This window comes from Dama dama, chromosome 18 (assembly GCF_033118175.1).
Source record: "Dama dama isolate Ldn47 chromosome 18, ASM3311817v1, whole genome shotgun sequence".
Taxonomy (NCBI): domain Eukaryota; kingdom Metazoa; phylum Chordata; class Mammalia; order Artiodactyla; family Cervidae; genus Dama; species Dama dama.
Genome location: NC_083698.1, coordinates 83,863,855 through 83,890,843, shown reverse-complemented (window position 1 = coordinate 83,890,843; position 26,989 = coordinate 83,863,855). Strand labels below are relative to the sequence as shown.

Here is a 26,989-nt window from a genome sequence, read left to right as displayed (position 1 = left end):
GCTACTGAACTGACTGACTGACTGACTGAGACTGACAGTAACATTGTACCAAATTTTAAAAATTGCATTGCTGAAAATCGCTTATTAGTTGCATTCTTTAGTATTAAAATTTTATAAATTGTTTTAGACTAAGGTTTATAATGCCAACCATACTTGTGTAGAGAATTATAAAATTGTTTCCCAGATCTTTATACCTTAAAAGGTGTAAAGATTTTTAAGATTTTGTTTTACATCTATGTAAATGTTTAAATGAGATTTGGGGGTATTTGTGATTGTTATTAAGTCCATATATACATCCTGACAGTGTTTTGCACTGTTAATGTTTGTTCCATAGGGACTTTTGTCCCAAGGGAATTTCCATAATGGAATTTCAAACTCTTTTAATAATACATTTTTTTTTTCTTTTGCAAGCTATAACTTCTTGCTTTCTAGTTAAAAAATACAGTCAGAAGCTTCTTAGGACACTTTCTTGGTATCTAGATTCCTAATTGTTTTTCTTTTTAGAAATAACCACATTTTTACAGCACCATATTAAAAGAGCTGTAATTTATATGAATTTTCCTTGGAAAACAAGTTTTCTCATCTGATTTTTTAAGTTTTCAACTTGATTTTTAATATCTTTGGTTAATAGATACAAATCTGTTTTTCTGATATTTTCAATGCTAGAAGTTTAGGGTCAAGATGCCTGTGGAAGTGTCATGTTAAGACTACACTTACAGCTCACTGGTATGTTCTAAGCAGGCCAAGGGCACACCCACATTCTTCAATCTACTTTTTTAAAACCCAGTGTCCTAGTTTCTGAGCTGTCTTCATAATTTTTCAACTGGCTCTTGTGGAATTTTTCCTGCTGCTTTGTGTCCTTTTCATGGCTGTCTATGAAATATAAAGATGAGTTTGGTCTGCAAAAGTTAAAAACATCATCAATCACTGTTACCTGGAAAAGTCTTTCTGAAATTTTGATCTCTAGCAGAACACTGATTTCTGAGTTTATTAATTGGTCTTTGGAATTCTCTTAGCAAGAGAAGGCATTCCCCAGACATAGTTAAGTAACCCAAAACAGTTTCATCTCTAAATCTTAATGTAGTCTTGTCTTTTTATCACAATATCCAGTATTCATTGAACTGATGTACCAAATCATAATTGTCTCCTATTTGTGGTTGTTTAAATGTCTTCTGTTTTTAAAACATAATTAATTTATATTTATATAAATATTTTTAAATTTACATTAAATACAATTTTTGGTTTTATTTTATATTATTTCCTTAATTTCTAGTTTAGGAGTAAGATTTCTGGATCAGAAAAAATTATTGTTTTCAGAGGATTTATAAGTGCTGACCTGTAAATGTGTGTATTACTCTTACAAAAATTGGGATTGAATAGTTCCATGTTAGATTGTAGTATATAGGAAACTTAGTTTAGAATTAAGTGAAAGTTTCAGTTGTGTCGTGATATAGTCATGAGGGAGGTGGCAGCTACAAAACCCTAATGCATGTTCTAAGGTATCCATTGCACACCGTGCATTAACTCCTTTCCTGTGCATCTAAAAGGGTAATGGGAGAATTGGGACAACAGTCACTCAGATCATTTCCATATCTTCATTATGGCTTTCAAGCAGTGTGGCCAGGTGCACTTCACTTAAAATCTTTTTTTCCCTCAGTTTTCCCATCTTTAAAAAACAAGATGTTAGAATTCATCTTTCAATGTATGTTCCAAGTTTCCAGCACTGTAATTAATAAACATAAATCTTGCTTTCAGATTTGGCTTAGTATCTATATTAAGGGGTTAATTATTTTATGGAAATCAGACTTTACTAGTAGCTACTACTTTGTTGCTCAGATGTTCATTTTGTGGGCTTCCCTGGTGGCTCGGCTGGTAAAGAATCTGTCTGCAGTTGCGGGAGATCTGGGTTTGATCCCTGGGTTGGGCAGATCCCTTAAAGAAGGGAAAGATTACCCATCCCAGTATTCTGGCCTGGAGAATTCCATGGGTTGTATAATTCATGGGGTCGCAAAGAGTTGGGCACGACTGAGCGACTTTCACTTTCACTTCATTTTATTGGAAAACCGGTATATAGTACTGGGAGTAAGAGTACGGGATCTGAAGTTACAAACTGCCTGGATTAGAACTTCAGTTCTGCTACTCAACTGTGTGATATTGGGCAGATTATCCCCTTTAACCTTGGGTTTCTTAAGCATAAAATGAAGCTTTAATAGTAATAAAAATTGAATTATATTTAAAAGTGCTCATTAGCACATTCCTTATACATGTTAAGCCTCAATGCATATTAACTTTCAATAATTATTTTTAGTAATTGTATTAGTTGTGTATTACTACATAAGAAATTAGTTCAAAAAGTAGCTTAAAATAATGATAAATGTTTATTACGTTTTTGTTTCTTCGGGTCCAGAATTTAGGAGCAGGTTGGCAGGAGGTTCTGGTTCGGTGTCTCATGTTGAGATTGCAGTCAAGGTGTTAGTAGGGGCTCGGTTATCATAGTGTAATTTTGAATCTAATGGCTGTAAATTTGATGTTTTGCAGACCATGTCTTCGGCAGTGGTACAGTTGTATGCAGCAGATCGGAACTGTATGTGGTCAAAGAAGTGCAGTGGTGTTGCTTGTCTTGTTAAGGACAATCCACAGAGATCTTATTTTTTAAGAATATTTGATATCAAGGTGAGTTTTGTTTTGCCTTCACTTGAAATGTAGATGATTAGTTTTCTACCTTAATTTTAATTTAGTATAGATTTGTTTATCCTTTATGTAATATTTAAATTATAGTTAATATTAGAAGAGTGAAGCTTGGTTTGAGATACTGAAGCATGGGCACTGTGATCAAATTGGCAGCAAACCCTAAGCCAAATGTGAATAGTTCCCCATTTTATCTATCCACACGTTAAAGGTTTTGTTGGTTTCTCTATTTTTATTCTTTTGGATATGGACTTTTCCCACATTCTCTTATTTTGTAATGATACTCTTTTTATTCCATACTGTCCATCACAGACTAGCATATATAGCTCTTGCAGGGAACTACAAAAGTGTATCTTATATTTTAGCTTGGTGTGTTCTTACTTACTGCAGCCCGGGTTTAAAATATTATACAATATCTATAATAATGTATTTGCTGCCTGTTTTATGTTGTTTCTCAGCATAGGTATATATTTTCAGATTTTCCCAGCTTTGTATCCCTCCATCTCAAGTGTAAATCCACCCTGTCTTAGATTGGATGCCCTTTGTCAGGAACTCATCTCTGATAGTCACTCTAAAAATCATCTTTTTGCTGAGATGAAGTGTCTGTTTATACTTTAAAATCTTTTCTGTGGGTAAGCCTCCTTACTTAATATTTATGTGTGGCAATAAGTATAATAGGGTTGTAGTTACAAAAAAACAGAAAACTAACTTTGAACTCCTGAACAGTACTTACGATTAAATAGGGTGTAATCAAACTGCTTTACATTTCTGGGCTTCGGCTTATTTATTTGTAAAGTGTGATGACCATCTGGATCTCTTGCAGAGTATTTCCCTGAGAGTAAGTTTAAGTCACTGCCCTTTGTAAATTAGTAATTTGTAACACCCATTTCACATACTTCAAGACAGCTGAGAGATGTGGTGTACTCCTGTTACCAACAGGAGTTTAACCATGGCAGCGATTCTGGGAGGTGGGGAGCACATGCATAGTTTAAAAGACACTCTTCAGTCCTTTGATATATTTCTCATCAGCAAGGAGAAGCACTATTTAGAAAGTAGATATACATAGAACTCCACTGAGAAGAAGGGGATTCCATTATAAAGGTCATAATGTGTGTGGTGGTAGTTCAGTCGGTAAGTTATGTCCAACTCTGTGTGACCCCATGGACTGCAGACCATTAGGCCCCACTGTCCATGGAATTCTCCAGGCAAGAATACTAGAGTGGGTTGCCATTTCTTTCTCTAGGGGATCTTCATGACCCAGGAATTGAACCCAGGTCTCCTGCATTGCAGGCAGATTCTTTACCAACTGAGCTATGAGGGAAGCCCCATAATATGTATATAGCATTTTAAAATATTTTTGAATTGATGGTCTAGGTGGAACCTTGCATTTCAGAATAGGGCTGTGATTATATTTCCCTAACCAGTCATCTCCAATTATAGATAACCATTGCTAAATACTTACAATTAGCCACATTTGGTATTAAGGTTAATGATATTTCTTGTACTAGGGCTATCGATATGACAGTCACTGATGGATCCCTTAACCATAGTTTAACCTTGTACACTTTAATCATCATTCTCTTTCTGCTCATGATTGATGGTACTTATACCAGTGTTTAATTAGGAGTTCAGTTAAGTTGCTCAGTCGTGTCTGACTCTTTGTGACCCTATGGACTGCAGCACACCAGGCTTTCCTGTCCATCACCAACTCCCGGAGCTTGCTCAAACTCATGTCCATCAAGTCCGTGTTACCATCCAACCATCTCATCCTTTGTCATCCCCTTCTCCTCCTGCCTTCAGTCTTTCCCAGCATTAAGGTCTTTTCCAGCATCAAGGTCTTTTCCAGTGAGTCAGTTCTTCTCATTAGGTGGCCAAAGTATCAGAGCTTCAGCCTCAGTTCTTCCAATGAATATTCAGGGCTGATTTCCTGTAGTATTGACTGGTTTGTTCTCCTTACTGTCCATGGGACTCTCAAGAGTCTTCTCCAATACCACAGTTCAAAAGCATCAATTCTTTTGGAGAATTAATCAGAATTAATTTTGGAGAATTAATTAATAATAATTTATTAATAATAAATCAATTAATTAGGAGACCACTCTGCAAAAGTTAAAAATTCAAAGATTGTTAATGAATAGTACAGAGAAGGCATATTTGACCCTCTTAGCGTCTACAGAATTGAGGAAAAGAGAATGAAATCCAGTAATATTTGGTAGTGTACACTCTAAATACTGCTGATAGAACTATGCTTTGATAATCAGTGCATGTACAAAAGAATCTTACCACTTCTAACATTGATGATCTAGTAATTGTTCTAGTTATGTATTTGACCAAGTATATATTTGGAAATGCTTGGCTAATAAGATTATATCTTAGCATACTGAGTTCAACTCACTTGGTATGTAATTTTTATGAGAGAAACACTATCCAATATTTACTGTTTTGTTGCTGCTTATTAAATTATATATGTGTTATCTATGTATTGTACATGTATGAGGTCTGTATGTAAAGGCTGTTAATATAAACAGTGCCCTAATAGGAGTCATCTGCTTTGTTTTTGTTCCTTTTTTTTATTCCTAGAGGTTTTCTTATTGGTAACTCTTATTTCAACTTTTATTTTTTTTCTAGGATGGGAAACTATTGTGGGAACAAGAGCTATACAATAACTTTGTATATAATAGTCCTAGAGGATATTTTCATACCTTTGCTGGAGATGTAAGTCATATTTCCTTTATTTCCCTGTTTAGTGTAATTGCATTTACATTTGTCTGTGGAAAGTATGTGCTTTTTATGTAAACCCATTGTATAAAATATAAGGAATTATTTTACTTTTAAAAGCCTAGTCACAGATATTATGGCTTAATAGGAAGCAACAGCTAAGATTTTAAGGGAAAAGTTTTCTGAGAGGAATGTAAATGTAATTTGGCATGTAGAAAAGAGGTTTCTTTTTCATCTTCTCTGTCTTTGGGCATATAGTTTTAACCTGTCTATGTGATTTTGGACAAATAGTTTAACTCTCTGGATTTTAGTTTTCCTGTCTATAAAAATGAAACCCCTAACCCATGGTAACTTTTAAATATTGAAGATTATATTGCCATACAAATTATTTTGTGAAAGAATAGTTCATGACCTAGAAGAGCACTAAAATACAGTAGTGTTAGCTGCTCACTTCTCTCCAACTCTTTGCAACCCCACGGACAGTAGCCCACCAGGCTTCTCTGTCCATGGATTCTCCGGGAAAGAATGCTGGAGTGGGTAGCCATTCCCTTCTCCAGGGTATCTTCCTGACTCAGGAATCGAATCCACTTGTCCCGCATTGCAGTCAGATTCTTTACTGTCTGAGTCACCAGGGAAAGTGAGACAGGGGAAACAGAACTTTAAAAATTTATTGCCTGTACCTGGGATCAGAGCTTCTTTGGTGGGTCAAGGGTAAAGAATCCACCTGCAGTGCAGGAGATGTGGGTTTGACCCCTCAGTTGGGCAGATCCCCTGGAGAAGGAAATAGCAACCGACTCCAGTATTCTTGTTTGGGAGATTCCATGGACAGAGGAGCCTAAAGGGCTGCAGCCCATGGGGTCACAAAAGAGATGGACACAACTTGGCAACTAAACAATGACAACAACGTAAATTATGAGTGACTTTAATATTCTGTTTTCATATTTCTATTTCCTAAATTTTCTACAGTAAAAGGTTGGATTAGATGATATATCTGTCTTTTCAAAATGCATTTTCTTCTTTCTTTGTTATTTTTTCACATTTTTCTTCATTGTATGTAAAATATATGTACATATGTAAAAGTGTGGACTAAATGCCGTAATAATGTCAGTGTGTTCTCACACTTTTAATAATGTACGTGAATACCTGTAATTAAGCTGCAAAATAAAAGCATAAAAAAGATAGAGTTGATCTGCATTTGATCAATGTTTCTAGTGTTTGTCTTTTCAAATCCAAATGTTTACAGAGCTCTATTGAAGGATCAAATTCTGTTCACTCTTTTTTTTTTGATTGAAGATGAAGTATGAGTTTAACATTTGACTGTCTACTGTAACATAATAGTAGTCTTTACCTTCTCCATGCTTTTTGCCTTCTTAAGTTATTCAAGTGATAAAGTTCTTGTGTGCTAATAAAGTGAAGCTTGCTTTCTTCAGAAATGTACTTTTGTTAGTTATCAACTTTTTTGTTAAATAAAGCTAAATTTGTGGGGTTTGTTGTTTACCTTTTTTGTTGAAAATATTTCAGACCTGTCAAGTTGCTCTTAATTTTGCCAATGAAGAAGAAGCAAAAAAATTCCGAAAAGCAGTTACAGATTTGTTGGGCCGACGACAAAGGAAATCTGGTAAGCATTTTTTAAAATTTCTTTAAACAGGAGCTGGCTGTGGCTTACAGGACTGATCTGTCCTACCATCTATTTCTGTCAACATGGTTTTATTAAAAACAACTATGCTTGTTGCTTTACATGTTGTCCTTGACTATGTTTTCTCCCACAGCACAGTTGGATAGTTATGACAAAGTCTCTATGAAGCACAAAGCCTAAAGTAATTACTATCTGGCCCTTTACACAAAACAGGTTGCTAATTTTCCCTTTAAAAAACTACTATTTTTATTGGGTTGATTTTTTTTTTTTTTTTTTTAAGTTTTTTTAGAGAACTCCAGTAATCTTTTTGGTTAATAATATTTCACATCCACTGACTTTTAATGTTTGCATTTTTATTTCATTATTTGTAACTCACATTTTAAAAAGTATTTTATGTTTTGTGAACAAAGACTTTAGGCAGGCCTAGAAACATACATGCAAAGTTGCAAACAAGATTTGTAAACATTGCTTTGTCTCTTGTTTTGCCCCTAATGTTGTGTGTTATAAAATCATAAGGAATTTAGTTTAATGCATGAGACTCTAATATATATAAGACATTAGAGAATGATGTAGGATAATATAGCATTTTAAATTCGTTGATGTAGAACTACTCAACAGTAGTCAAATACCAGGCATTCCTGTTGTAAAGTGGGAGAAGGGTGATTACGAAAGGTGAACTTCTCCAGAATCATCATCTTAAGCAGATCACTTGTAGGACAAATAGCTTATGGGAGATGTGACCAGTAAATAGATCCCCTTGAAACTAGCTGTCCGCATGTATTCCTTGAAAAGTCTTTTTGTACGTCCAAGTATACATTACCCCAGTTTGAAAATCACTGTATGCAAGGATGTGCTTTACCAGTAAGAGGGAATAAGTCATGAAAAAGTACAGGAATGCAAAGGCATGTGTTACATTTTATACATGCTAACTGTTATTTTAATGGATTTCTGAGAAGGAGGTAATGTACAAAATGAAAATGAACTGAGTTGTTGCCTCACTGTCATCTTATATCCTCTTTGTAATGAGTGAATAGAATTATTAAGCACCTATTGTTTTTTACTTCTTTTTGGAGCCAGGGTTGTTTACCACTTGATTCTATGCTGTGGAAGAATTTAATTCTGTGGAAGAATTTGAGGTTCAGTTCCTATTTCAGTGACGTGTTGTGGTGCCAGGCCAGAGGTTCCCTGGAACTCCTTTTAGTCAAACTATGTGACATTTTCAATATAAGAAAGAGTTTAAAACACTTCTTACTGTATGGAATAATTGACTTGGAAATAGATAGGTCACCTAAAGGTGTCTGTCACCTGGTGCAGGAATTCTGTTTATACAGTTCCTAAGCTTTTAGTCATAGTGTTTCAGAAGCAGAAAGATGGCAGCCCACATGGGAGACAGCTGATTCATCGTTGGGCATCCTTGTCATGCTAAATCAGCCTTCAGTCTCGCTTCTCTTTAACTTAGATGCATGCGGACCAACTCTTGGTGCAACAAATAATTAGCCAGTTTTAATTTGGAAACAATCTACCGTGCCCTCCTTAGGCCTTCACTTCTTTAGCTTAACCACTTCCATTTTGTTATTCCTCACATGATATAATTTATAGACTCATTGTCCTGTATGTTGTGCTCTGAATGCATTATAGATTTTTATGTCTCTTCAAATGATCCACATTTAGAAAATGGTCCTGCTTCAAATGTGATGTCCAGGTTTGAACGTAGTACTCCAACCGTGGTATGACTAGTACTGTGATACTAAAAACGTCCCCTGATACAATTAAACACTGTTCCGCTAACGTTTCTAGCAAACACTTCACACTATTCGCTGTCATTTTTAGTTCAACCAAAGGTTCTCTTTTTTTCCTTGACATGGTTCTCAAGCCAGGATAGTGTTATATTTCTAAGTAATTGCTTTTTAGAACTTATACTCTGAACTTTACATTATCTCAACATATTTCCACGTTTGTGTCACCACCAGTTTAAGAAGTATTTCCCCTCTGGATGTAGATGTAACATCACCTTGGAAACTAGAGATTTGACATTTATGGACACAGGATGTGCTTTTATCAAATGTTTCAGAAAATTACTTCATCAGACCACCAGATGGAGTAATCCATTTGTATTTCCCATTGCCAGGATTTTCAAATTGTCCCTCAGTTAAATTCTATTAATTTTAGGATTGTGGCTGTTTAGAAACTAAATATTTTATTATATTTTTATTTATGGTATTTGGAAAATTTGGGATATTTTGAAAATACAATTTTGGAAAATTTTGTATTACAAAAATCTGTGGAAATTGTATTTGTTGGAAATTTTTCAACCACTTTTGAACTTTCTTGAAATGAAAATTGTGTCAAACTTGGTATGAATGCAGGAGTACAAGTATGAACGCAGTGGGTTAGTAGCAGTTCTCTTGGTGTTACTCCTGTTTAGTTGGCCATAGTTTTTCAGTGTTCCTTCTGTCTGCCCCGTGCTTAGGCGTCCGTAGGTGTTTTCATTCACTTTATGCTTTCGTTCAGTCCCATAGCTTTAAATGCTATTTGCTGCTGACGCCCAACATTTTATCTACCCCCTTTGACCTCACCGCTGACCTTCACACTCGTGTGCTCCAGTTGTGATAGAATAGCCTTCAAACCTAATGTATGAACAGAACACTTAAGCCAGGCTCCCCAAGCCGATTTAGACCTGCCCCTATTCTCCTAGTCTTCCCTGTCCCAGTAAAAGGCCTTGGCTCCACCTTGTCACTCTGACTCACAATGGTTCTTCATAGACCCTATCGTGAGTCCCATTGTCTCTACCTTCAAAAACATGTCTTGAATCTGTTTCTCACCACCTCTGTTGCTACCACCCTAATCCAAGCCACCGTCGTGTGTCATCTGGACTACCTGATGCTCTCACCTATCCCTCTGCTGTCCCTGTGTGCCCCCTATTCTCTCTTTCCCACATAGTAACCAGGCAGAACTTTTAAAAACATAGATTAGATCGTGCCACTTCTCCTGTTCAAAAACTTGTAAGAGCTTCGTATTATATATGAAATACAGTCTATATTCCTTAACCCATGCATGTCTTGTGGGACCCTGCATGCTCCAGTTCCCCGGTTTCTCTTCTGACTTCTCTCTTCCGCTCTTTGGTCCACTGCAGCCCAGTATTAGGGTCTTGCCTTCATGCTATTCTCTCCTCAGGGCCTTTAAATATGTTCCCTCTCTTGCTTTATTCAAATGGTGCCCAATGTCACTTCCTCAGAGAAACTCTTATTAACCACTTATAAGAATAAGACAGAGTTTAGATGAATTAATTTTTTATGTTGGTTTTTGTATGACATATGTCTAATAATATTCTTTCACTTTATTTCCTAACAGAGAAAAGACGAGACCCCCCAAATGGTAAGCTCTTCACTAATTGTTGATCAAAACAATTTTAGATTGTGATTTAACCCTTGTAGAAACATGTACCACAGACACCATGCTCAGCTGCTTCAGTCACGCCCGACTCTCTGCAACCCCATGGACCTTAGCCCGCTGGGCTCCTCTATCCATGGGGTTTTCCAGGCAAGAAAACTGGAGTGGGTTGCCGTTTCCTTCTCCAGGGGATCTTCTAACTAAGGGATTGAACCCAAGTCTCTTACATCTCGGGCATTGGGAGCCTGGTTCTTTACCACTAGCGCCACCTGGGAAACCCCATCATACACATTAATACCTACTATTTAATATGTATGATTAAATACTGTGGTTTATTGTGTTCTTATTTTAAAATAAATAACAGGTGAGGACTTAGAAATGTACTGTTGTTTGGCTATTTTCTAGGTGCCCGTCACTATTACTTAGATCTTAATTCCTTATGTACAGTTGATTTAAGCTCAAAAATTATACAAACTGGTCTTAATGTCTTCCTTAAAAAAAACAGTAAATTTTATCTATCATATTTCTTCATTTCCTACTTTCATGTTTCTTTTTTTTTTTTTTCTTACTTCAAAAGATTATTTTACAATGGGAATGTGAAACTAGCCCCTTTCAGAATGAACACTTAACTATTCTGGTGTGCTTAAATCAATAGTAGCTGTGCTTACTGTGCTGATGTGTTTAATACACATAGTAGCTGCACATAATCATCCTAATTTGATAATGAAGTAATGTGGATTGAAGTATTAGTAACTGAAATAATGTAGATTCATTTATTTAAAATATATGTAGTTATACTAAAGAATAAGAGCAGGGTACTAAGATATAAAGGGCAGGGTCCTAGATCTTTTGTGCAGAGTCTCATCCTGGGTCCCATAAACCCTGGCTGAAGTTTTGTGCTAAATATTGTATATATGTTCTTTTCTCTGGGGAAAGAGGATCCATGGCTTTCATCACACTGAAATGGGATCCCTGATCCTATGATAGCCTTTGTTATAGTGGGGAAACACTTAATATAGTACAAAGTTCTTAATATATGACAACTGTTGGTGGTTGCTGGTTTTTGTTTCTTTTAAACCAATTTATTACTTTCTGATTTTGTCCTTAAATTTGTTTTTGTGATATAATACCATGAACCAGACATTGCTGTATTAAATTTTGTATTATTTACCTTATTATAATTTTTTTAAAACTTGACTACCTTCAGTAGTACTTTAAATTTGCCGAGCATTGTATACTTTGACTTTCTCTTTTGAATGGAAATTTTTAATACTTAGGTTACAGGACTACTTGGGGGTAAATAAAGTAATCAAAGTGTTTAGCATGGTGCTTAATATGAGTTATCATGATGAAGACAGTGACAGTGATCATACTCACAGCTACCCTTTAATGGTCGTTTGCTACCTGCCAGGCATTGTCCAGAAAACACATGAAGTAGCTGCTATTATCCCTGATGTAGATGAGAAGACTGGCACAGATAGGTGACTTGCTCAGGGTCACAGAACTAGGAAAGTGGAGCAAGATTCAGTCTCAAGTGTTCAGCTCCAGAGCCTGGCCCCTTAACCACTGTGCTGTAACCACTGTGCCACATCAGGATGGTTTTGAAGGAGAAACTGAGACCTAGAGAGGGTACGTAACATGCCTTGAGGTGTGCAGCTAATATGTCACAGAGACAAAGGAAGCAGAGCAGCTGAGCCAGAAATCTTTCATCTGTGACCCTTTAATGTAGCATTAGAAGTTTTTCCACTTGTTGTGTGCTCAATATTTTAATCTTCTCTTTTTTAATTTATTAAACTATTTGGCCTCCTGTGAGCATATATTAAGTACCAGTGTGAAAGGCTTCCTAGTGTTAGCATCTTTAGGGAAAGTAATCTGAGATTATAAAGTATAGATGTTGTACAAATAACATAATTAAAGTTAAGGATGTAAGTACTTTCTGATTTTTGTAAATTTAATCTTTTCAATACATATAAAATATATTTTTGAAGAGGCACCTAATCCACAATGGTTTGAATTTGGATATTATTTATGTGACAATGATGGCTTATAATTTTATTACCCCTAGTAAGAGATACTCATAATTAAATGTAGTTTCTTTCTCTGAGATGGCTCTTGGTTTTAAATCTTAAGATACAAAGTTTTAACCTTTTGGTACAGTGGTCCCAAACGTTTTTTCATTAAATAATCAGGAAATTTAAAGATGGTATTGTTAAAAAATTATATAGCACGTGTTGCCAGTCTTTGCTTATTTATTTATAAGATGCACATACAATCATCAATAGAAATGTTCATATTTTTCGCTGCAGTGCAGTTGCCTGCCTTGCTCTCCCCGTGGTGTAGAGAGGACTCAGGAAGGTGGCCTCTTGCGTTTCTGTATCTGCTGCGCTGCCACCAGGTGGCGGTGGGCACTTCTCACTGCCTTGCGGATTCCATGCAGGGGCTTTGTCCCAATCCTCATTTCCATCAGTTTAGTTGGCCTTTTCAAATTGTAACTGAAAAAAAGACACTTTATGTAGAAGTGACATGTATTCCTGTCCTAAAGTACAATTAGGACAAGTGTTTTCCTCATTAACTCCTATTCCATACACTTTTTTTTTCTTTATTGGTCAACCTCACCTTTTAACTTAGGCGCTTTCCAATGATTTGTTCTCAGCTTCATGACTGCTTGACATCAGAGGTCTCTAGCCCACCTGTTTCTCAACTATTTTACCTTGGTGAGAGCTCTCTGCTTTTTATGTAATTAAGCGGAAGAGTTTAGTTTGTTCTTTTAATTCTAAATTTAACTAGAAATGCTGTTCAGTGAGAATATTAAAAAACCTTTTCTCTGATAGTTGTCATTCATCAGAAGAAGGTAATTTGTCATAACTGCTTTTTGAAAAAGAAAGGAAACAGCGCCTTCTTTATGTATTTACTTAATACATGTTCTTAAGGTGAGTGTAATTTCAGAAATGGAATAAATAAAATTGAATAGAAGTGATTTATTTCTGTTACCATATCTTTCATAAACTTTATTTTAAAAGTGATTCTGTGCTTTATACAAGTTATTAATTTTTTAGTCTGTCACTTTGAAATAATTAGGCTTTAGAACATTATTTTAAATTTATTTCCTAACATCTTCAAACTGTAAAGTAAATGCTGTCAACAGAAATAGCCAAATACTTAGTCTCTTGAATGTGTAAAAACCCCTTTTTTCTAAATTTTGAAACTCATAACCATTTCTTGTAACAGTTGGACCACAAACTAAGAGAACTGATAAATTGGTAAAGACATACAGTATACTTACTGTAAAGTTAGCGTTGTTGATCAGTCTTGTCATTTAACTGTTGTGTAAAAGGTACAATAGTTAACAGAAAGAGTAGTGGACTTAGAAACCAAGGTAGCAGAGTTTACCTTTCCCTTTGTCACTGATTGTGTGACTTTAGACAGTTCACCTGGCTCTTCCTGTCCTTAATTGTTGTTTTTTATTTGTTTTGTTTATTATAGAAAGAACACATCTGAATATCATTCTGTTGGTGATGACACTGTCCTTAGTTTTTGTCCATAAAATGAAAGATTTAGAAAAACTAGCTAATTTCCCAGCTTATACCAGTTTTTGTTATAGGTCTCTAAAATCTGAATTTTTCTATATAGACTTAATTAAATAGTGTTTTAACCAATATTGATGAAGTTTGTGTGAAATAACACTAAGTAGCTAAAGGCATAGCTTTATGAACTGCTTGGTAGATGCATAACAATATATCCACACCTGATTTTGGAGGAGAGGGAGGAGGGGAAACTTTGGTATTCATTCTGCATATCACTTATATTTCATTCCTGTCCTCTTCATCCTTGACTTTCTTCAGAGATGGCCGAGTTATTTTCTCTAGTGAGTTGTAAATCAGGCTTATAAGACTCTTAACTTTATTATTTCCCAGAAAAGAATCTACTAGCTTAAATAATTTAAACTGTTAACTTTACCAACTTTATACCATTTAGGACATCCATAAGATATAGGTTACTTTTATATAAACTAAAGTAACGTCAAAATATTTTTATTTTTCCTTTTTCCTAAAAATTAATTATAATTGTTAAATTTTTGTTTTGTTTTTCCAGCTGCACCACACAACTTGTGGGGTCTTAGTTCCCCAATTAGGATTGAACCCAGTCCTATGCACTGGAAGTGCAGAGTCCTTACCGCTGAAACACCAGGGAATTCCCAAATTTCTGTTATTTTTTAATGGTGAATCTGGTTATAACTTTCTTACTGCTATTTGGACACACCTAGAAGGATGACATGCATAAAGAGAGTGTCTCACTCTGATATACCTCAGTCTGTCTTCAGTTCAATTCAGTCGCCCAGTTGTGTCCGACTCTTTGCGACCCCATGGACTGCAGCACGCCAGACCTCCCTGTCCATCACCAACTCCCAGAGTTTACCCAACCTCATGTCCATTGAGTCAGCTATGCCATGCAACCATCTCATCCTCTGTCATCCCCTTCTCCTCCTGCCCCCAATCTTTCCCAGCATCACGGTCTTTACAAATGAGTCATCTCTTCGCATCAGGTGGCCAAAGTATTGGAGTTTCAGCTTCAGCATCAGTCCTTCCAATGAATACCCAGGACTGATCTCCTTTAGGATGGACTGGTTGGATCTCTTTGCAGTCCAAGGGACTCTCAAGAATCTTCTCTAACACCACAGTTCAAAAGCATCAGTTCTTCGGTGCTCAGCTTTCTTTATAGTCCAACTCTCACATCCATACATGACTGTTGAAGAAACCATAGCCTTGACTAGACGGACCTTTGTTGGCAAAGTAATGTCTCTTCTTTGTAGTATGCTGTCTAGGTTGGTCATAACTTTCTTACCAAGGAGTAAGTGTCTTTTAATTTCATGGCTGCAGTCACCATCTGCAGTGATTTTGGAGCCCAAAAAAATAAAGTCTGACACTGTTTCTACTGTTTGCCATGAAGTGATGGGACCAGCTACCATGATCTTAGTTTTCTGAATGTTGAGCTTTAAGCCAAGTTTTTCACTCTCTTTCATTTTCATCAAGAGGCTCTTTAGTTCTTCTTCACTTTCTGCCATAAGGGTGGTGTCGTTGGCATATCTGAGGTTATTGATATTTCTCACAGCAGTCTTGATTCCAACTTGTGCTTCTTCCAGCCCAGCATTTCTCATGATGTACTCTGCATATAAGTTAAATAAGCAGGGTGACAATATACAGCCTTGATGTACTCCTTTTCCTATTTGGAACCAGTCTGTTGTTCCATGTCTGGTTCTAACTGTTGCTTCCTGACCTGCATACAGATTTCTCAAGAGGCAGGTCAGGTGGTCTGGCATTTCTATCTCTTTCAGAATTTTCCACAGTTTATTGTGATCCACACAGTCAAAGGCTTTGGCATAGTCAATAAAGCAGAAATAGATGTTTTTCTGGAACTCTCTTGCTTTTTCAATGATCCAGCAGATGTTGGCAATTTGATCTCTGGTTCCTCTGCCTTTTCTAAAACCAGCTTGAACATCTGGAAGTTCACAGTTCACGTATTGTTGAAGCCTGGCTTGGAGAATTTTAAGCATTACTTTACTACCGTGTGAGATGAATGCAATTTTGTGGTAGTTTGAGCATTCTTAGGGATTGGAATGAAAACTGACCTTTTCCAGTCCTGTGGCCACTACTATGTTTTCCAAATTTGCCGACATATTGAGTGCAGCACTTTCACAGCATCACCTTTCAGGATTTGAAATAGCTCAACTGGAATTCCATCACCTCCACTAGCTTTGTTCGTAGTGACGCTTCCTAAGGCCCACTTGACTTCACATTCCAGGATGTCTGGCTCTAGGTGAGTGATCACACCATCATGATTATCTGAGTTATGAAGATCTTTTTTGTATAGTTCTGTGTATTCTTGCCACCTCTTCTTAATATCTTCTTCTTCTGTTAGTTCCATACCATTTCTGACCTTTATTGAGCCCATCTTTGCATGAAATGTTCCCTTGGTATCTCTAATTTTCTTGAAGCGATCTCTAGTCTTTCCCTTTCTGTTGTTTTCCTCTATTTCTTTGCACTGATCATTGAGGAAGGCTTTCTTATCTCTCCTTGCTATTCTCTGGGACTCCACATTCAAATGGGTATATCTTTCTTTTCTCCTTTGCTTTTAGTGTCTCTTCTTTTCACAGCTATTTGTAAGGCCTCCTCAGACAGCCATTTTGCTTTTTTGCAATTCTTTTTCTTGGGGGTGGTCTTGATCCTTGTCTCCTGTAATGCCACAAATCTCCGTCCATAGTTCATCAGGCACTCTGTCTATCAAATCTAGTCCCTTAAATCTATTTCTCACTTCTACTGTATAATCATAAGGGATTTGATTTAGGTCATACCTGAATGGTCTAGTGGTTTTCCCCACTTTCTTCAATTTAAGTCTGAATTTGACAATAAGGAGTTCATGATCTGAGCCACAGTCAGCTCCTGGTCTTGTTTTTGCTGACTGTATAGAGCTTCTCCATCTTTAGCTGCAAAGAATTTAATCAGTCTGATTTTGGTGTTGGCCATCTGGTGATGTCCATGTGTAGAGTCTTCTCTTATGTTGTTGGAAGAGGGTGTTTGCTATGACCAGTGAATTCTCTTGGCAAAACTATGAGTCTTTGCCCTGCTTCATTCTGTACTTCAAGGCCAAATTTGCCTGTTACGCCCGGTGTTTCTTGACTTCCTACTTTTGCATTCCAGTCCCCTATAATGAAATGATTAAGGGGATTCTTTTTTTTTTATTTTTTATTTTTTTGATTAAGGAGATTCTTAAATGTTATAAAGTGTAAAGATAAGAGAGTAATAATTGCAGCATCTTCTTTGGATGGTGTTGCTGATAATGATGAGTAATGATAAATTGTAAGAGAAGAGAGAACAGAAAGAGAAGAATGAGAAATAAAAAGTGAGCACTAGACAGATCTATGAAGATACTAGTATGATCCCAATTCAACCCTCTAACACTTGAATTCTCGTTATTTTTAATAAGTCCCTTTTTTTGAAACTACAGTGAACTCAAATCTTGAATCTGAACAAATTTCAAAATCTAGTTCTTTATCTCCTATTTAATAAACTTCCTATATTGCTTAACTAACCTTTAATTTTTGGTCCAATTATTGTCAGATTATTCCTTGATACTAAATCAGCTTTTAATGGTTTTATCCGTATTGTTTACTAGCTTCCATTTTTTTGCAAGAAGAATTTTTACTTCTTGCCAATATGAACAATTTCCCACAGAATTTTGTATGAAACTATAAACAGAACTTTTAGACATTTATATACTATACTTAATGACTTTGAATATTAAGGGAAAGTAGCTGAATTGTGTATATCTTTTAGTTGTGTACAAATTATTTGTCTGATAAATTGGCAGATGGCATTTATAATTTTATTTTTACTGTGTTTCATCTTCAGTAGTAGAGTTGAGGGAGAAAAAATTAATTATATATAATTTCCCGTGGACATAAATGTTTTATTTCAGATAACATTTATGAATAGGTTGCCTTTGAGGTTTTCAGGATAATTGAAGAATTATAGTTGAGTTGGCATTTAGTGATCACTCAATATACATTAGCCTATAATTTCTTAGGGTTTCTATCTGCCATTCTATGATTGTGTTGGAGATTCCACACACCACCCCTCCAGTTGGTGATTCGCTAGAAGGACTCACAAGACTGAACACATAGTAAAGATCTCTTAGAGTGAAAAGATACAAAGCAAAAACTAACGAAAGAGAAAGACACATGGGATTAAATCTGGAGGGAACCATACACAAGCTTCCAAGAGTATTCTGTCATTGGTCACAGGGAATGTGCTTAATTTCTCCAGCAATGAGTTGTTGCAACACACATGAAATGTGTTAAGGAGAAACTCAGTGCCTGGGGTTTAATGGGGGCTAGTCATGTGGGCATCTTCTGTCTAGTACATACCGAGATTCTAGACTCGCAGAAGCAAAGCAGGTATCAGCATAAAACACATTGATAGTACTAATAGTTGAGACACAAAGACTCCATCTTATCAGGGAATAAGAACCCTCTTAAATCGGGGAATAATGGGAACCCTTTTAAAATCCTACATCCTTAGATGCCAGCTCAGGGCCAGCCTTGCAAGCAGGCCTTTCTAAAGATAGCAGTCTTAGACCTACTATGTTAACTCTTTCTCTGCATAAAAGGGATTATATTTTATACAACGTTTTTAAAATTGTCATTACTATGATCATCTCAGAGGAGTTTGGTCTACTAGGAAGTTTTGTCAGAGAATCATACATTTAAATGGAATCTCTGAGACACATGTGTTGCCCTTCAGTTTAATTTTTAAAGGAATTTTTAAGATGAATTTGTTTCATTCAGACTTTCATACCTTTAAGAGCAAGAGTACTTTTATGAATTATAAAACAAAATTTTCTGTGCTACATTTAGTGTCACTCCTGGAGATGCTGTTAATAATAGCTGAAAGTGCCTGAGGTCTTTTTACTATTGATCCTTGTGGAAGATGGAATGTTTTAAGAATTTTTGTGTCTTAAATTTTTGAGTTGTATACTTCTGATAGCCAAAGTGTATGTATAGTAATGAGGAAGATGCTACTAGACTTAAATATTACCATTTTGGAAAAAATGGTGGTAATAATTATATAAACATTTTTTTCCTCATAGACTAATAAAGTTGAAATAAAGAAGTAAAACTAGATTTCTTTACTAGATTTAAATCAAAGATGCTTCTTTTCTTTTACTCTTCTTATGTAATGTATGCCACTTCATTAATGAGTAATGTGTTGGATGTGAAGTTTGTAATAGTCAAAATTTATTGGATCATATAAATTTAGATTCTTGTTGAAAATTCATATACTTTATGAGATTTAGTATTATAAAAATAAAGTTTTCTTTGAAATAATGTATCTATGCTAATTTGTTTAAGAATTTGTTATAGACTTTTGCAATTTAAGAAATTTTGAAATGTATTATTTATAAAAATTAACATGTGATTTTAAAACTTAAATAATTTATAGTAATGAAATGGTCCTGCTTCAGAAAAAGGTATTTAAATTATAAATTATGATTGTGATAATTCTTAAGTCTCTTTCATATTATTTTGATTTTATTTGCAGGTCCTAATCTACCCATGGCAACAGTTGACATAAAAAATCCAGAAATTACAACAAATAGATTTTATGGTCCACAAATCAACAACATCTCCCATACCAAAGAAAAGAAAAAAGGAAAAGCTAAAAAGAAGAGGTTAACTAAGGCAGATATTGGAACACCAAGCAATTTCCAGTAATGCAGTTCTTTTATTATTCTTACCTTTACTTTTGATTTATTCATTTCTGCTCTTTTTTAAAATTGTTAGAAAATTCTGTTTTCTTTTTGGGAGACCCCTTACATTTATCACGTGCATACCTTCAGCTATAATTTTGTTGTTGGAGTTTTTAAATGCTATTGATCAATAGACTTTTTATGAATCTTAGTTTATTTATTTTTCCACCTATCAGAAAAGAAAAATTAGAGTTGTTTTTTCAATTAATTGTTGGACATGAAAATGAAATCTCACTTTTCCCTATAAATGATATTTGGAAATTACCTGAAGGCATTGTCCTATTCTGTTTGGACTGCTAACAGAATACTATAGACTGGATAGCTGATAAAGAACGGAAATTTATTTCTCACAGTTCTGGAGGCTGTAAAGAGGCAGGCAAGATTTATTTAGTGTCTTATAAAATCCCACTGCTTAGTTCATTGCCATCTTCTCGTTGTGTCCTCACATGTTGGAAGAGGGCGAGAGAGCTCTCCAGGCCTCTTTCTTAATGGCACCAATCCTATTCTTGGGGAATCCACCTTCATGACCTGATTACCTCCTCAAATCCTCATCTCCAGGAATTATCACATTGGGATTAGATCTCAAGATAGGAATTTTTGGAAAACACACTCAGTCTGTTGTAGGCATCAAACCTTTGATATTCATTTGATGTATTTCAAGCATTCTCATGTGCATTACTTCATTTCTTCATTATAGAATTCCTGTCCTCTTATTCGTGTAATACTTGTGTTCTTATGCTAGTTTGACGGTTAAGGAAATGGATGCTCAGAAAGATTGTGCAAAAATGTTAAGGCTCAGTTAATAGTGGAGCTGGGGCTAGAATCCTGGTCTCTTGACTACTTATACTTTTTTCCCCTGAAAATGATTATGTCTATGAGAACCATTAGTTCGGGTGAAAAATTCACTGATTGGGTTGGATTTCATGTATGTTATGTTTTTAATGTCACTTACACATTTTTTTTTTTTCTGTTTTTTTCTCTCTGCTACTTTAGGCACATTGGACATGTGGGTTGGGATCCGAATACTGGCTTTGATGTAAGTTATTTTCAAGCCATAAGTGTTATTACTTTAAATATGTGGGAATGTCATGTCCTACCTTTAGACTTTTATTCTTATACATTTTTGTCAGTTCTAGTTTTTGGTTGAATGTGCTTATATTTATGTTCATATTCCACTGAGGTTTGAAATCATATATTGTTCTATCATTGATGGCTAAGTCTCTAAAGGGAGTTGTTGTTTTTTTTTAACTCTTTGGCCTTAACTACTATAATATGAAATCTCTATGTTTTGAAAGCAAAGAGGAGAAAATTGTTTCTGCAGAGTGATCATTTGAGGGGAATATAAGCCAAATTACTTGAAAGTACTGTAGTCACATTCTGAATATCCAAAAATTGTCTAGATCTTTTTATTCTATTACTATTTTTGGTGATTTCATCATTCATTAATTTATAGCGTTTGAGCAAAATGGTTGAAAATCGGTTACCTAAGTATATGTATTTAACATTTGACTGATAATCAGGGTTTGGAAAAATTATGTTGAAAAGAAATACTATTTGTGATTAGAATCAAAAATTATTTTGGTTACTTTTTTATTAATAGAACTACAGTGTTAGCACCACAATATTAAAAAAAAAAAAAAAAAACTTTATTTTTTATATTATGGTATAGCCAGTTAACAAACAGTGTTGTGATAGTTTGAGGTGAACAGTGACGGGACTCAGCCATGCATGTACATATACCCACTCTCCCCCAAGGGCTTCCTAGGTGGTTCTAGTGGTAAAGAACCTGCCTGCCAATGCAAGAGACATAGGAAATGTGAGTTTGATACCTGAGTTGAGAAGATCCCTGGAGAAGGGCATGGCAACCCACTCCAGTATTCTTGCTTGGAGAATCACATGGACAGAGGAGCTTGGCAGGCTACAGTCCATGGGGTCACAAAGAGTCAGACACGACAGAAGCAACTTAGCATGCACATTCTCTCCCAAACTCCTCTCCCATCCAGGCTGCCACGTAACATCAAGCAGGTGTGCTATAGAGTAGGTCCTTGTTAGTTAAGCATTTTAAATATAGCAGTGGATACATTCCCATTCCCAAATCCCTAATCATCCCTTCCCTTCACCCTTTCCCCTGGCAACCATAAGTTCCTTCTCTAAGTCTGTAAGCCTTCTGCTTTTTTGTAAGTAGTTCAGTTGTATCATTTCTTTTTAGATTCCACATATAAGGGATGTCATATGATATTTCTCCTTCTCTATTTGCTCTCCTTCAGTCAGTAGGACACTCTCTAGGTCCATTTGTGTTGCTGCAAATGGCACTATTTCATCCTTTTTAATGGCTGAGTAATATTCTATTGTATACATGCACCACTTCTTCTTTTCTCCATCCCTGTCACTTGACTTTGAGGTTGTCTCCATGCCTTGTCATAAACAGCACCACAGTGTTTTTGAATGCCTCTTTGTGTTGGGCATTTTACAGGGTACTTGGGTTATAAAGAGGTACTTGACCTCAAATTTTGGAATAGATTTAATAATACTTTTTGTGGTTATTTGTGATCATATATAAATCTTATTTAGGACAAGGTAGAATAGATGAACTTTAAAATGTTTCAGTCATGAAGGGATTGGTAAAAATCTAAATAAGATGCTTACTTTACAAAGGTAGGAAACAGATAACATAAAATATAAAACCTATTCTTTGTTCTTATCTTCTGTTTTTTATAAGATATTTACTTAACATATAAATATTTCTAACTATATTAAAAATTTATAAACATAAAAGAAAGTAATTTCATAAAAGGCACAGATAAGAGAATAAAATTTCAACTTGCTGGATTGGAGATAGATGTTATAATTAGCAGTTATTTTATCTGTTGTAGCTGAATAATTTGGATCCAGAATTGAAGAATCTTTTTGATATGTGTGGAATCTCAGAGGCACAACTTAAAGACAGAGAAACATCAAAAGTTATATATGACTTCATTGAAAAAACAGGAGGTGTTGAAGCTGTTAAAAATGAACTACGAAGGCAAGGTAACTTTTATTTCTGTTCAGGCATTCTGACTATTTTTCCTTTGAATCTTTTGAGGTCAGTTGCACAGATGATAGCTACATATGTTCATGTGAACCTTCCTTAAGCAGAATGTTGTTATTTATGGGATAACTTGTTTAGCCCCAGTGTACTATATTTTACATTATTTAAGTATAACTAAAAAACTTGTCAAGGCTTTTCTAACTATTTAAAAGTCTTATATTAAATTCATGAAAATTCATACAAAGTATTCTGGCTATTTGGTTTTAGAATAAAAAAGTATAGTTGCATATTTCACTTAGTAAATGTTAGAGACCACTATCGAAGTTGCATTTATTACAATTAGAAGTAGTAATTTAAATGTAATTATGAATTCTATAATGTATAATAAGCATTTTTAGAATATAAATAATGCAAAATCTGTTTATTTTGAAATTTTTTTCTTAGCTAAAATATAATACTTGCCATTTGGTACCTGAGAACACAAATAACTTGCACCTTTTTAAGATCTGATATTTTATTTAAATCACCATGTTTTTTGGTCATATCTTAATAATTGTCACAATTAAATGTAAATACAGTTAACTCTGAGTTTTCCACTATGACTGTTACCTCTTTGCCAGTTTATTCATTTGCGGCTACTTTTCTTCCTCCTTTTTGCATACTCGTGATAAGACAGTGTAGCAAAACAAAAGCTTCAGATAATCAAAGCATTCTTTTGAAGATTTAACTGACATTTTAAATTAGGTATTTGACCTACCTGTATCTTTTTCACTGCTGGTGTTCATTGATTCGTTCATTCATATATTCAGTAAACATTATTATGTTGGCACTAGTCTCTACTCAGGATATTTAGATACAAAGATGGTTTCTGCCCTCAGAAATCTTACTATCTATTGTGACAACAGATAATGTAAACAATCATACAGTCATAATTGCTGTGGAAACACAATGCTAATTCCACTGAAAACGGTATGATGATGTTTTATCTTATTTTGTGAAAAAAATCACATTTCCAAATTGTATGGATTTTTAATAAAAACATCTGGGCAACCTGGTTTTTAAATGCTGCCAAAATAAGTCATGGTTACAATTAGTGTGCGAATGATGGAGGTCTTGAGGACCTAGTTTGTTCCTTGACTCTCTTTTTCTCCACTGTTACCACTCACCTTCATCTTACACCAGATGATGCTCAGGCTCTCTCTGAACTGTCTGAATTTGTAAGTTTATAAATACTCTTGGCATTTATTAGACAGTCCATATTGCTGGCCTCTCACCTGAATATCTGTAACTGAGAGTGGTCTGTATTAACTTGATTTTGGGTTTTTTTACTTTCTTATTACTTCTTTTTATTCTAGCTGCTTTTAAAATATCAAATTAGGCAAAGTCCTCAATTGAATTACCTAAAGCAAAGGAAAAAATTCACAGGCATTACAAAAAATACACTTCAGGAACTTAATACTCAAGATTCTTATACTCAAGAATCTTAACTCCCAGTGTGGAACTTCTTAGACACCCAAGAATGATTTTATAGAAGATACATTTTTTAAGAGGAAGAATAAAAAGATTATGATTTATTATGGAAATGTTTCCTTGGCAAAGCATATAGTGCGTTCAGAAGTATGAAAAAAACAGGGAGAAGTTTATGAAGTTGTCATAAAAATAGGTTTTATAAGATCTGACTCAAATTTTTTGAAATTATTTTGTAAAATTATGTAATCAGGCTTGTAAAAAGTGGTAAACCTTATCATTTCCAGTATATCTTTTTGTGTATCTGTGCAGTTGTTTGAAGTCCATTAATTTATAATAAATAATCTGCTCTTTAGGTCCACCACAATGGAGTGGTATGTATGGGGGATGTTATTTGACCCAGTGTTATGCATGTGTTTATTTTCAAAGAAGCTATAACTCATTTATCCTGCCTCCAAAACTAATATCCAGTAAGGTTTTCTTCCCTCTATGCAAACTAATGTTTGGGTTATATAGATGCTAAAGTAAGAAAGGAAATTTATTTCTATGAGTCAGAGTTCATTTTTGTCTGTAATTTAATTTTTTTGAAATTCTGTGGGTTACCTCTTACAGCATGTCTTTCGTTTTTATTATTACTTATTATACTTATTTTTAGTGATTGGTTTTTACACTTGGCATTATTTCAATAACCTACATAAAATATACTTATATTTTTACATTAATTTGGGGCAGTGGGAGGACTAAACATAAACATGCAGTTGGGTAAAGGACAACTCAGGGAGTTGTCATTATTCCCATAAATTTAAATCTGTGTTGAATAATGTATGCCTGGTTTGCTTAATCCTGATGAGAGTGCATGAGAGCAGTTCTTCAAAGTGTTTCCTGAATTCTGTAACACATTTCTTTTAAATATCAATTTATTTGTATTGTTTATAATTTCTGCTTATAATTCCCTTAAATATCAAATATCTAGCGTTATCTACTGCTTACTCTTCATTTGATCTGAAATAATTATTTTTAAGTATATCAGCTTTTCGTTACAGTGTACCATCAAGATGAGGTTTTTTTCTGGAAGCTTCAGTCTTTCTTCCTTTCTCACTAAGCTTTGATAGTAAGAACAGTTTGATTTGTTTAACTTTTGTGTCATGCTTTTTATTTACTAATTAAATATCTAAGAACTATCATTGTCATTCTGAATCTGGTGTTTGTGGTGACTCAAGAGTTTTGAAAACCTGTAGGCCTTGAGACTTTCTCATAGTGGTGTGTGGTGTCTGCCCAGTAGACATTTTTGTGCATGTGAACCTAGCTAATGTTATGCCATCTCTCCTCTCTTCTCCTGTCTTAATTCCTTCATATTTTTACCTTGGGATATGGCATATCTTTGGCATACTTTCCTTTTTATGTAGTCATAGTACAGATTATAAAAATAGAAAGGTGGTAATAGACGTTTTCCTCACGAAAGTATAGAGAGATTTCCAGTCACTTTTCAGAGAATAGAAATGCTGAACTTTTGCAGTACCCAAATTTGGTACAGCTGATAATTTATTCACTATAAATTAATGCTCTCCCCTTGCCTGAGCAGTAATTTCATGTCTCTTTGAATGATTATTAGCTGAATCCCAAATTATTCCAATCAGTGTGCTTACTCCCAGTTCAAAAGAACTTTATTCTCTCTACTGAAGAGATTGTTCATTGTACTTGGAAGATTATGGTTCCAGAGTCCTTGGCGAAACCACAGGAAATGATTGACTAACAATACAGTTTTTGTAGTAGAATAGAGTGAGTCCTTTTCCTCTTGATTAGCAAACAATTAAATCGTTAAAAAGACTAGTTCTGATAAATATCATTGATTTTTGAAATGCAAGACTTAAATTGATTAAAATGAAATCTTTGTATCTGCTTGGAGGATTTGATGTACTCTCTTATTCAGGGGGTATACATAATGTACCTTTACCATATTCTCTTGGTTTTACTGTTATTACAAAATATGTTGGAAAAAGACTGGTCTTAGCAAGTTTGTCTCCTTGCTTTGGATCTGATGAGAAAATTGGGTGAACCTTAGCTGCAGCAGCAGCAGCATGCCTTGAGTGTAAATAATGGGCACTCCCCTCAGTGGTGGCTTGTATCCAAGGAGGATGACTCTCCTGTTTGCTGCTCCGTGTTTCCAGTTTTAAAAGTCTCTGAATCAGGAGACAATACCCCTGTGAGCCTTGCCTTACTGTCTGTTTCATCTCACATTTATGACCACATTTGATAACATATTTCATAGCATATTCCCTGTGATTGTCTCACATGAAATCAGAAAATAGTGTTTGACTTTTTTTTGAAATGAGGGTTCTTTTTTCCTCTTGGTATCATTGCCTTTTTGAGCCTAATCCTATTATTTGAAATTAAGGTGGGTATTTGTATAGACTGCAGAACTATCCATCAGGAATATATTAGTTTGTACCAGTAAATATAAAAAGCTTTATTCCTTAAAAAAAGTTATTTTTTTTCTACTTTTTAATGAAAAAAATAATGAAGTTTATTATTCTGTAAATTTGTGTATGCTGTTGTTAAAATCATGCCTCTGGAAATGTAATAAATTTATACTTTGAATTTCTCTGTTTTAACTTACACTTTACCTTTCGTAAAATAAGAATGTATATATTATTACTACCAGAGTAATGTTAATATTTTACTACTAACTTGAATTTTGCAGTGTTTAGAAATTTTCAATTTGTTAGTGTCTCCTGAAGAAGTGGTTGAACATTTCATCTGAG

At 34.9% G+C, this 26,989-nt stretch overlaps 1 protein-coding gene across 1 annotated transcript in view; it reads left to right on the top strand.

Moving 5' to 3' along the window:
• The window catches only part of WASL (WASP like actin nucleation promoting factor), a 76,026-nt gene that overhangs the window by 35,257 nt on the left and 13,780 nt on the right, over positions 1–26,989 (top strand). The window contains exons 2-8 of the mRNA XM_061165714.1: positions 2,539–2,673; positions 5,314–5,400; positions 6,925–7,021; positions 10,391–10,414; positions 19,525–19,693; positions 20,726–20,768; positions 22,606–22,759. Coding sequence (XP_061021697.1) covers positions 2,539–2,673; positions 5,314–5,400; positions 6,925–7,021; positions 10,391–10,414; positions 19,525–19,693; positions 20,726–20,768; positions 22,606–22,759 — 709 coding nt within the window. The remainder of the gene's footprint in view (positions 1–2,538; positions 2,674–5,313; positions 5,401–6,924; positions 7,022–10,390; positions 10,415–19,524; positions 19,694–20,725; positions 20,769–22,605; positions 22,760–26,989) is intronic.